At 47.9% G+C, this 12,648-nt stretch overlaps 1 protein-coding gene across 4 annotated transcripts in view; it reads left to right on the top strand.

Moving 5' to 3' along the window:
- The window catches only part of PMP22 (peripheral myelin protein 22), a 35,057-nt gene extending 25,820 nt beyond the window's left edge, over positions 1-9,237 (top strand). For all 4 annotated transcript variants that reach the window (XM_036268462.1, XM_036268463.1, XM_036268461.1 and 1 more), the window contains exon 5: positions 7,923-9,237. In XM_036268462.1, coding sequence (XP_036124355.1) covers positions 7,923-8,086 — 164 coding nt within the window. In that variant the 3' untranslated portion in view covers positions 8,087-9,237. The remainder of the gene's footprint in view (positions 1-7,922) is intronic.
- The last annotated feature ends 3,411 nt before the right edge of the window (positions 9,238-12,648 follow it).

The raw sequence follows: 12,648 nt of genomic DNA, 5'->3' as shown, positions 1-12,648 counted from the left end.
CGACTCATCCTTTTGTGCCTTGACTGCCAACTGACTGACTCAGTAGGACATCGTAGAGAAGTAAGAGACATATGTGGTAGATCACAAACTCCATGTGGCCCAGCGTACATCTGGTACCCTGAGACGTTCTAGATTCTGGCTGTCGGAGTCGGCGAACGGCATAGCATCCTTTGTTTTAGTTGGTTGTCAGCACGTCCATGGTGCTGAACACCAGCTGTGCTCAGGAGAAGTGAGGGGAGGTTTGAGAACAGCTCATGTGCTCTGGATGGATGGATGGATAGATGGATGGATGGATGGATGGATGGATGGATGGATGGATGGATGGGAGTAATGCCCTACACAGGGCTGTATGGTAAGAGACACAGCCAGAGGTTGAATGTTGATGACCTTTTCTAAAAGCCAGAGAGCTGCCCTTATCTGGAAAAAAGGAAGTGACCTGGATATCACTTCTCATTAAACACTTAAATATAACATTTCAATATGCACAGTTTTAGGATTTCAAAGCCGCACAGTGCTTTGCTACTTACATGGTATTATTACACCAAACCAAGCTCCTGGGTTGTCTCCAGCTTTGTCAAATTACCATTACACAGTAAGGGATCATTTCTAGGGATGTTTGAAGCAGACATAATTTTCCTCTCCATTTCCAGAAGTAATACACAGAACTAAAATGTATTCTGGGATTCTTTGGCTCACTATTTAAGTTTGATATATATTTAAATGATGATTATATCCATTGTGTCCATGGATATATCCTCGAGATAAAGTAATACAGGTTTAAGAAGCAGAAGTTTCATAAAATATTTATAGTTTATCTATACAAGCTTGTTACTTTACTGATACATAAACTGGCATTGGGGGGAATAAACTGAGATACCACAGGGACTGAACATAGTTAGCTACCTCTTTATATTTAGAAATACAGAATACACCGACATTTTAAAGGAACACAAAGTCCAAGGTAAAAACTCTGCTTATTATATAATGTTTCATTGAATCTGATTTACAGTGGAAGATTGATGCAAATTTGCATGATTTCTTATTCCTGGGTTCCCATGCATCTGTGATGAGTAAGAGCCTGCACCTTTAGAACTAATTAAACTGAAAATATTTGGCTGAGAAAAGTGAGGTTACTGCTGAAGGGGCTTCTCAGATCAGGCAGTACTGTCCTCTTGTTTTCTGACTGAGCTATTTCAGCTTTAAATTCTGCAACAGTGTCTCTTTAACAGCCTCATTTTAAGTCAAAACCCAAAGTCCAGAGATAAGAACCATTAAGTCTCAAATGCTGTACCTGCACTGTGTTCAAGTATTTCGCTCAGCAAAACAAACAAAAAAACCAAAAAACTCTTAGGAGTTAAGACTTTCTAATATTTCCAAAGAATATTTACTATCCATACTCGCTTCACTGAACTCATGTAAGCCTTTTAGAACTCTGCTATAAAACCTCTGAATTTAAAAGCACAGAAGTTGTTCTTCCTACCCCTTCAAATCTAGTTACTTATCTCTCACAAGACCTACTTTTTAGTTATCAGTTTGTCGGTTTAGCCAACTGTATTTGAACAGGACTTTATCTTGAATTAGAAGAGTTGAGCCAGAATAGCAGTTGTAATTTGTAAGTTCTAAGAAGGTCCCGTTCCTAATTGACTCCGGTCGACGCGACCTGAGGGTAGCCTTCCGGAGCCGCGGTCTCTGCCGTGCCACATGGGAACGTGCCGTGGGGTCTCTCCAAGACACGAGAGCCGGGAGACTTAGGGATTTGACCTCAAGATTGTGTGACTCCTAATGTCTGACAGTTCTAAATCAACTTTGTCATGAGTTTCCCAGTTCACGGCCTGTGAAGAAACCAGTGACTAGAGAGGAACTTAGGGGAAGGCTGTTGCAGTTGAGAACTGATGATAGCCTGAGAAGCTGCAGCTTCATATTGAGGAACAAATCGGAAAAGCTAAAACAGACAAAAAACAAAAATAGGAAAAGAAAGAGGGGCAGGAGGAAGAAAGAAGAAAGTAGCCCTACAATCATGGATATAAAATCTCAGAGTGCTCCTGCCACAGTAGACAGGGCCACGCAGGGTAGATGCATCCTCAAAGCCTAAATAAAGCGTTTTAAGTGGAAGCCACCAGAGTCTCCCAAGTGACAGGTGTAAGCTGGGTTATCTCTGCACAGCTTCCCTTCGGAGGGCCTCGCTGTGACCTTTAGAGGTGCAGGAGAGGCCGTGACTGGAGATTCGGGAGCTGGTCCTGCCTTGCTCCAGGTGACAGCTCTGCGTGGTTATAGGTTCCCTTGCTTTGCTGCATCATCCTTTCTCCGTTTCATGAGACGCCATGAGTCTCACATTTAAGAACTCTCTTTCCTTGATCACATACTTCTTAGATTGGCTGCTTCCCAAAGACATATCGAGAGGCGGCTTCATCTAGTTAATTGCTTTTCCATTTTAGCTGCACAGCAGAAATACTTTTTAAAAGTGGGGGGTGCTTTTTTAAAAAAAAATACGTGCTCAGACTTCATCCCTGCAGAGTCCTACTTAGGAGCTCTTGGGTGGGGCCGCTCCCTGGATGAGTCCGAGGTTCCTCCAGGGTCGGGAACCTCTGGTGGAGCCATTAAACTGCCCCTAGTCCCATTGTGAGTTCTTCTGGGACATTTCTCCACAGACAGCTCATGCTATTCACATGTCATTGATTCTTCTACACCCGCTTCTTAGAGACGGGTCATCCTGACCCTGTATCTGGATTTTGGTGGCATCCTATTTTCAGAGCCTGTATCCTTCTGTTCCCAGACAGTACGTCCCCTGCCGCAGCTCTGTTGCACTGGGTTGCACTAGGTAGGAAACATCAAGAAATTCATGTAGATACAGACCTGAAAGACATATGCCTGTCTGCTTGTTTCACTACACCCAGCAGTGAGCTCTGTGCAAGCCACATAAAAAAGACCCTGAATAACCTCCCTGGATGCTGCAGTTCGGTTCCATTGGCAGAACCGAACTCAGGTCACATGTGCAGTTACTGTTTATTGTAAGTAACAGGAACAGAAAACATGGGAGAAGGAACTCCTGAGTGAGTTTTTACTTTTTCTGTTTGTTTTGTTTCTCTGGTCAGATGGACGTAGATATCGACAAGGCGCTTTAGGGTAAAGGCATGTGAGAGATGAACAGGAGCACAGTGCCCCCCTGTTCTGAGTGGGTCAAAGGCAGCTTCAGCTGCACACCACAGGGAACTCCTCCTTCGGAGGGACTCATTCCAGATTCCAGCGTTGCACTGGCCATGTCCAGATCGGAGTCTAGAGGGCAGTGGGTGACTTTCTAGGCTGCAGGGGCCGCTTGGGGTGCTGAACGTGGAAACTGGGCCAGCAGCACAGGGAAGACTTCGTGTAGATCAGACTCAGAGCCCGTGCTGTCAGAGTGACAGACCTCCCAGCCTCTTTCTGCTCTCCTGCCCACCTTGTCACCCTCGGAGGAGGTGGGTGAGACAGATGCACTCTCTGGCTCATTAAACCACCACCACCGAGGCACCTGCCCCCTGCTGGCTCGGTGGTCTCACCTGACATTCACTTTCCAGCCGGCCTCACCCTGGCTTCTGCTCCAGGCTCTCAGATGAACAGCTAATGCAAAGGTTACCAAGCTCTGCTTTTAAGTCATTTGCTGAATTCCTCCACTCCTTTCAATACTGTTGACTGTTCACTACTGAAACTGTTTATTCCCTCAGCTTTCCAAGTCATTACCATTTTCCCAGTTACCTAAGTTAACCCACCAGTCATGCCAGAGTCCCCTCCCTCCTCCCACTTCCAGTCCCCACCGAGCCCCACCACTGGGTAGCATTCTACATCGACAGGGTGTCCCTTTCTTTTCTCTTACCCACTAACAGCACTGCAGCTGCGCAAAAGCCAACTCATGTACCTTTCTGTCCCTGCCTTGTCCTCACCCCTCAAGCTGTTTCCCGCACTGCTGCCGGATGAGCTTTCTTTCTTTTTCAAAAACAATAATCTTATTGATTTTTTAGAAAGAGACGAAAGGAGAGAGAGATACGAGATCGAAACATGGATGTGAGAGAGAACCATCGATCGGCTGCCTCCTGCATGCTCCCTGCTGGGGACGGATCCCGCAGCCTGGGCGTGTGCCCTGACTGGGAATCGAACCCGACTCGCAGTCCACGGGATGATGCTCCATCCACTGAGCCACACCAGCTGGGTGGATGGTCTTTCTGAAACCCACACCTGACCATCCTTTCTCCTCTGCTGAAGTGTCTTCAGCATGCCACTGAGGCCCTCTCTTTCCGGCCTCAGGGGGCCCTCCAGCCTCATCTTCCGCTGCTCCCCCTGCATCACAGGACACGCCTTCGTCACCACCTGCTGGTGCTCTCTACCACGCTCTGCAGTTTTCCTTGCCTCGCCCATGTTTTTCCCTCCGCCTGGATTCCCTCCCCCCTGTCTTCACCTGCTCACTCTTACACAGCCTTTAGTCCCCGGTCAGGCACCGCCTTCCCGTCAGGCCTCTCCAGCCCCGTGCGGACGCGCCCGTCCGTGCTCGGAGCATCTGCTGCGTTCTCTGCCCTCTCTTCATTCCCGTTGTGCACTATTGGAAGTTGGTACTGACATGTCTGTTTTTGGATGATGCTCACCCTTTGAAGGGGGGCCAGGTCTTGTTGATCTGGGTGCTCTCCGCACCCAGAACAGTGCCTGCACACAATAAGTACTTGTTACATGTCTGTTGAACAAACAGAATACCAATAAGGAAGTTTAGAGAACTCCCACCGCTTATTTCTTCCTTTGCCTCTGGCCCCTTGGTTGCTCCCTTCCAAAGTGCCGGGCTCTGATTTCTCGCCTGCAGTTGCTATCACCCTTAAAGGGGGCTGGAGATCTCCTCTTTAACAGGGCTTCAGGGGGACTGTTCTGGGAGTTGATTCAGAGCTAGCCATCCCGAGACAGGTGGAAACTCTTGGGGACTCTTGAATGGCCAGTACTTTTATGCTGTCTGGACGGGGGCTGTGCCCTTCCACTTGAAGACGACCTACACTCCCAGACTCAGGCTCCCCTCAGGGCATCCTGGTCACTGCCAGAGCGCAGGCTGCTCACCTGCGGGGAGAGAAGACCTACCAGTGTGTCAGGACCTTCACTTACCCCCACCGCGGGCACCATCACTTACCTCCACCGCGGGCACCTTCCCCGCTTACCCCCACCGCTTACCCCCACCGCGGGCACCTTCCCCACTTACCCCCACCGCTTACCCCCACCGCGGGCACCTTCCCCGCTTACCCCCACCACTTACCCCCACCGCGGGCACCTTCCCCGCTTACCCCCACCGCTTACCCCCACCGCGGGCACCTTCCCCACTTACCCCCACCGCTTACCCCCACCGCGGGCACCTTCCCCGCTTACCCCCACCGCTTACCCCCACCGCGGGCACCTTCCCCGCTTACCCCCACCGCTTACCCCCACCGCGGGCACCTTCCCCGCTTACCCCCACCGCTTACCCCCACCGCGGGCACCTTCCTCACTTACCCCCACCGCTTACCCCCACCGCGGGCACCTTCCCCGCTTACCCCCACCGCTTACCCCCACCGCGGGCACCTTCACCGCTTACCTCCATCGCGGGCACCTTCACCACTTACCCCCATCTCGGGCACCTTCACCACTTACCTCCATCACAGGCACCTTCACTTACCTTCATTATGGGGGACCTGCAGAAACTCATTTCCATTACTGGTTGCTGATCAAGTCAGTCATAGTCCACTTACGGGGAGCAATGTTTGACTTTTAGGGACTATTTATGGCATTAACTGCTCTAGATTCCAGCACATCTGTTGCTTTACGTAGGGAGGGCCTTTAATAATGTATTCCCTGTAACTTCAGTCTCCTGACAACAGTAATTATAGAGCGTGTATCCTCTCTCTGGCTTTGTAAGTATCTAAGCTTATTGCTTTTTGAAGCAGAACTTAAATCCATTCACTTCTGTGATTGCACTAGGGTAAATGTCAGAAAAATCAAGCCACCTCGTGGGTTATTGCCCTTGTGTCTCTCGCCTCTCTTGGTTGCAGATGGAATGTTTTCTCTTTGATGTTACCTTTTCCAGTGAAATCTGGGCACAGCTGGTCTACACGGCTACAGTGGCATTTTTATACCAGCGCTGGTTAGGCACACAGCCCGTTTGGAAGCCCTGCCAACACAATAAGCATTGGCCTGCCATCCAGCGTTCTGTTTACACCTCTTCCTCTCCTTCGGTCATTGCTCCTCTTGTGTAGCCCTGCCCTCGTTAGGGAGCCCGATGCAGCCCGAGACACCGCCAGCGTTTCCTCAGGGCAAGAGCGAGCAGTTTGGAGAGGGGCATGGAGAAGCAGGGGAAGGCTGAGGACCATGGATCTCAAGGCAAACAGAGTGTGTGCCCAGCAGATCAAACTGTGTCTCTCTCTCTTTTTTGGGGGGGTACGTGCCCCTAGCAGGAACCGAACCGGGACTCTCTGGTCCACTGGCCAATGCTCCAACCGCTGAGCCAAACTGGCCAGGGCTTTTTTTTTTTTGAAAACTGTGTTTCTCAAACAAAAATTTGACAGCTGCAGGTTCCCCTCTGACACAGATGTCTTCACTGTCTCCAGACCTTCTGTAGGTAGCAGGGTCCTGGATCTGACCCCTCTGTCGTTCTGAGACTATTGTGTGGCTTTCTCGCCAGGGCCCAGTTGAGTGGGAGTTTTCTGCTCTGGCTTGCAGAAGGACAATCTTATCAGGGTGGTGAATGTGACATATTCCAGTTCTGCACTTTGTTCAAACAAAGTCGCAGTGTCCTGCCAAATAGCAGAGGGGTTAGCTGTAGGTGGTCTAGGTCATGGGGAGCTTGGGGACCACAGGAATCCCACATGGCCTTCTGCACTAATAATAGAGTCACTCAGAGCCTTTCAAAGACTCTGCTTTCAGGAGGAAACAGAGCAGGCTTTTGTGCAACTCCAGGCTGGGGTGCGACACCTCTGGCCCCTCCCTGCAGGGGATTCTGACTAGCATGGTGGGCAGGGACTGCCACGCTCGACCCTGCCTGCTTCACGAAGACCAAGGCAGACGTTCTTCTCCTTCCCACACCAAAGGGTTGCAGCGGTGGTGAGGGAGGGTAACCTGTCCTACCTGTGCATGTGATATTGTTTCACCCCTCTTTTGGCTTCAAGTCCAACCTTGGGGGCACCGAGAACTGTTGAAAAGGACCCAGTGCAATGAGCTGGCCCCTGATAGTCTCCTCCCTCTCCAGCTGTGAGTCCTCCTCATGTCCTTCCTCCTAGTCTCCTCCTCACCTTCTCATCTCCACCTACTCTTCTGTCTGCGTAGCGGTGCCCAGGGCACTGTGTGTTCGTCTCCGGTGCAGCAGTCCTGCCCCGGGCATCAGCATGGAGTCCTTTCTGCCCCGTCTTCCGCCTGGAGCCCGACCCTGTTGCCCTGACACGACTCAGAGAAGGGTAAAGTGTCGTGGTGCTTCCTCTGGCTCCAGGAAACACCCCACTCGTCTGCAGAGAGGTTCACAGGTTCCCAGGAGCTCCCCGACCCAACCATCCTGGTAGAGAGAGAGTCAGGTTTATCTTGCAGCCGGAATCTCGCTGGCCACCGTGTCGACTAGGAACTGATGACAGTTAAAGCCAGAGCAGTGGGGCCGAAACGGGGGCAGAGATGACGGGTGGACTGGTCACATAGCTCGGAAGTGGAGTGCCGATTGCTTCTTGTGTCCCGACGTCTCCCAGCCTCCTCCCGTCACCTTGGGGTCAGACAGCAGATCCTTCCGGAGCTGCACATGTTCGCCTTGAACAGCGGTGTCTGCAGCCCCCCTGGGGGCCTGGTGTGCGCTCAGGGGCAGTGAGCGGTGTGGGCAAGTGCCCGGTCCTGTGGACCCTCCACTGGCGGGTGGACAGGGCTTCCCCCCACGATGTCTCCCTCACTCAGATGGTCTCTTCTTTCCCCAGGTCTGTGTGTGATGAGTGCGGCGTCCATCTACACGGTGAGACACACAGAATGGCACCTCAACTCTGACTACTCCTATGGATTCGCCTACATCCTGGCCTGGGTGGCCTTCCCCCTGGCTCTCCTCAGCGGTGTCATCTACGTGATCTTGCGGAAACGCGAATGAGGCGCCCAGACGGCTCGTCTGAGGTTCTGAGCATACACAGGGAGGGGAGGCAGGAGACCTGACAAGAGAAAAACAAACAAACAAGAAACACAAAAATCTAGCCAAAAAACCCAAACTCAAACCAAACCAAACAGAAAGCAGTTGGGGGCGGGGGGTGGGGTTAGTGTTGATTGAAGATGTATATACTATCTACGGTTTATAAAACCTATTTATAACACTTTTTACATATATGTACATAGTATTGTTTGCTTTATGTGTTGACCATCAGCCTTGTGTTGAAACCTTAAAGAAATAGCTAAGGAACTTTACATCCTAACTGTATAATCAAGCTCAGCATTTTTGTTTTGGTTTTCGTTTTTTGTTTTTGGTTTTACCCAGAAATAAAATAACTCCATCTCATCCCTTCCCTTTCATCTGAAAGAAGATACCTCCCTCCCACTCCACCTCATCTAGAAAACCAAAGTGTGGGTAGAACCCCAAATGGCCAAAAGCCCTCTGATTGTGGGTGACCCGGTGTCCTGACGGAGGACACAGCGCCCACACCCATGTGGAGCCCTATGCGCATGGACAAAGCCCTCAGACTGGAGCCCTTGGCAAAATCACAGCTGTGGCTTTCGAACACTTGCCCTTGAGGGTGGGTGTCCTGGTCACACGTCTAGACAAGAAATTGGTGACAAAAGAACCTATGAAATGGTGCTATGTATTTACCATTCCTTATTATCACTAATCTTCTAAACTACTCACTGGAAATTCAATTAACAGTTGTTTTACACCATGAAGTAGAATGGAGACCTGAATAATTGCGTGTAATATAAATGGTTTATAACTGCTTTTGTACCTAGCTAGGCTGCTCTCATTACTATCATAAAGAAATAATAAACACAGCTTTATCACGCCCACATTTTTCTTGCGGTCGGAGCATCAGGACGAGTCTCGGACCCTCTGGGGCCATGAATGTCCAGGGCTCAGCTGGGTCTAGGCTGTTCTCTGTCTCCAAGGACTGTCTGGCAATGACTTGTATTGGCCACCAACTGTAGATGTATATATGGTGCCCTTCTGATGCTAAGACTCCAGACCTTTGCTTTGCTTTTTTTGATTTTATACCAATTGTGTGGACTAAGATGCATTAAAATAAACATCAGAGTAACTCACTGATCTCTCTTGGGTTTTTGTGGGAACCTGGGCGTGAGCGTGAGGTCCGTGTCAGGGTGGAGGGGCGCGCTGTAGTGGAGTGCAAGGCTGAGCAGGTCTGGGTTGCAGCTTGGTGTGAAGGGGCCAGAAGCATAGCCCTTGGACCAGGCTTCCAGAGGCCTGTGCATGTGTCTGCTCATTGGGAAGGACCGAGAACTGCAGTGGAAACGGACATTGTAAACGTTCATTGAGTCAGCACTCTCTGGTTCTCTGTTCTCTGATGACCGGCATGGGGACCACAGAGGTGTTCCTGCGCTCACCTCGTATATGGAGAATGTTAGCATAAGCAGCACAGACCTCTAACCTCCAGAAAGAAGGGAGGTCTGATAGGGTGGAAAGTCTGTGTGGTGGTAGGTTGAGGCCAGATTTTCAGATAAAATATTGGCTGGCCTCAACTGAGCTCCTCACACAGTCCCGAGGGATGGAAAGGGCCACTGTGTCATCTGGTTCCAGGTTTCTGGGCTGTGTCTCACTGATGCTCTTACCCACTGACTTTTCCTGTGCATCTGCGATAGACTGAGCTCGTGACATATTTCATATTCTTTGATGTTTATTGAGCACCGATGTGGAACCAGAGGTCAAGAGAAAATAATATAATTCTGTCTCAGAAGGTCATATGTCAGTGAGAGGCGCAAGGAAATAAGAGTCTACATTATTAATAAAGAGCCTATCAATCAGGCAGCCTGGCTTTGCATCTGCCCCCGGCCCCGTACCAGCCATCTGAGGTTGGACACGTTACTGAAGTGCTAAGAGTCAGTTGCCTCATCTGTCAGATGAAGGTGCCAATGCTGTGTTTATGATATTGTAGAGGTTAAGAGGAGAGAAGACGTGTGAAATGCTTGGCATAGTGGTGGTGGATAGCAAGCATTCTATGAATGAGTGTTTATCACAAATGCGACACTAGAGGTATAGGAGAAGGGGACATTGGTTGTTCTGGGGAATCTCGATGTCAGGCTGCACATTCGAATCTCCCAGGCTGGGGCCCATTGGAGCGACTGATTCCACATGTCTGTGGTGGGACCCTCCTGCCTGGATAGGTTTAAAGAACCCAGCTGGTAATTACAGCTACAACCAGGGATGGCCGCCTCTGAGCTTTCCCGTGCTTATTAGATTTTAACCTTGTTAATGTATCACCTGTAAAATACAGATCCTGGCTCAGGAGGGCTGGGGTGGGGATTTGGACTCTCTATTTCCAGTTAGTGCCTGAAGGACGCTGGTGCTGCTGGTCACACCTTGAGCAGCAAGGACCTGGAATGAAGCCACCGTCGAGCTCCTCACACTCCTGTGCCTCTGAACATCTGTGATTGAGCGGTTTCTGCCCTCAGAGGTTCTCAGTAGTGACCAGTGTGCTCTGCCTCAGGCTCTAACAGATTGGTGAAGGTGGCACAGACGACCATGAAATGCACGTGAGACATAGGTGCTTGAGAAAACCGGGGATTTCACTTCACAAGCGTGTACCTCGAACATGCACACAAGCATGCCTCAGAGTTATCGTGGGTCAGTTTCAGACCATTGCAACAAATCGAATCATAGCCTTTCTGCAGGTGAAGGTATTTGCCTTCAATTTGTAAAAAATACCACAGCTACGAAGTGCAGTGAGGTGAAGGCAATAAAAGAAGGTCTGGTTGCATAAGCTTTCTTTGATAATTTTTAACTAAATATTTAAAATTAATACAATGGACATGGACAACAAAGCTGGGGACAGGGTGGGGAGGGAGGGGGAGAAGGGAATCAGTGGGGAGAAAGAAGAAACACCTGTAACAAAAATAAATTAATTAAATAAAAATAAAAAAAATTAATACAGACATTTTATAGTGATAAAAAGAATCAATACACCAGGCAGGTGTAACCATTTTAAACATATATGCACCTACTATTAGAACACCAAAATATATGAAGCGAAAACTGGAAAGAATGAAGGGAAAGTAAATAATTAAATAATAACAGTTGGAGACCTAAATACATTCAATATGGATGTAAACAATTGAACAGAAAATCAACAAAGAAATAAAATACTTGAAAAGCTCTATAAACCAATTAGCCCTAACAGAAACCTATAGAACGTTTCACCTAACATCAATAGAATCTATATTCTTCTCAACTGCACACAAATGCAAGGCTATAGACTAAATCTCAATAAATTTAAAAGGATAAAAATTACACAAAGTTTGTTCAAAATCTGTTCTTTGACCACAATAGAATAAGATTAGGAATTAGGAGCAGGGGAAAAGTTAAGAAATAAATATGTGGGAATTAAACAACACACAACTAAATAACCAAAGGGTTAAAGAAGAAATGAAAAGAAAAATCAGAAACTACTTTGAGATGAATGAAGATGAAGAAACAACATATTAAAACTATTAAAGTGAAATTGATAACCATAAATGACTGCGGAAAGAAAGAAGCTCTCATACTAACAATCCAGCCTTCTACCTTACAATATTGGAGAAATAAAAACATTAAACCTATAGCATACACAAAGAAGAAAATAATTAAGATTAGAACAGAAATTAATAAAATGAAAAAGAGAAAAATCAATGAAACCAAACATTGTGTTGTTTTTTTTTAACTCATCTTTATTGTTGAATGTATTACAGATGTTTCTCCCTTCTTTCCCCCATTGATCCCCTCCTCCCCAATCCCGCCCCCTTCCTGCCTTCCCTACACTATTGTTGGTGTCCACTGGTTATGCATATATGCATAGATGTTCTTTGCTTTATCTCATCCTGTCCTTCCTCCCCCCTTCCCTCTGAGGCTCTTCAATCTAACAACCAATTTGTACTTCTTAATCCCTTCACCTTTTTCGACAATGCCCCCAACCTCCCTCCCATCTGGCAACCAACAAAAAGTTCTTTGTATCTATGAGTCTGTTTCTGTTCTGCTTGCTCATTTTGTTTGTAAATTCAATTGTTGATAGATATGTATTTATTGCCATTTTATTATTCATATGTTTGTTCTTCTTCACCTTCAAGAATACCCTTCAACATTTCATATAATACTAGTTTGGTGGTGATGAATTCCTTTAGCTTTTTCTTGTCTGGGAAACTCTTGATACGTCCATCGATTCTAAATGATAGCTTTGCAGAATACAGTAATCCTGGTTGTACATCACTGCTTTTCATCACCTTGAATATCTCTTGCCACTTCTTTCTGGCCTGCAAAGTTTCTTTTGAGAAATCAGCTGACAGTCTTATGGGAGCTCCTTTGCAGGTAATGAGCTACTTTTCTCTCGATGCTTTTAAGATCCCCTCTTTCTGTTTAACTTTGGCATTTTGATGATGATGTGTCTTGGTGTGAGCCTCTTTGGGATCATCTTGTTTGGGATTCTCTGTGCTTCCTGGACTTGTATGTCTGTTACCTTTACCAAGTTA

This window comes from Molossus molossus, unplaced genomic scaffold (assembly GCF_014108415.1).
Source record: "Molossus molossus isolate mMolMol1 unplaced genomic scaffold, mMolMol1.p scaffold_m16_p_19, whole genome shotgun sequence".
Lineage (NCBI taxonomy): Eukaryota > Metazoa > Chordata > Mammalia > Chiroptera > Molossidae > Molossus > Molossus molossus.
The sequence above is the reverse complement of the archived record's forward strand: the minus strand, read 5'-3'. Positions and strand labels throughout refer to the sequence as shown.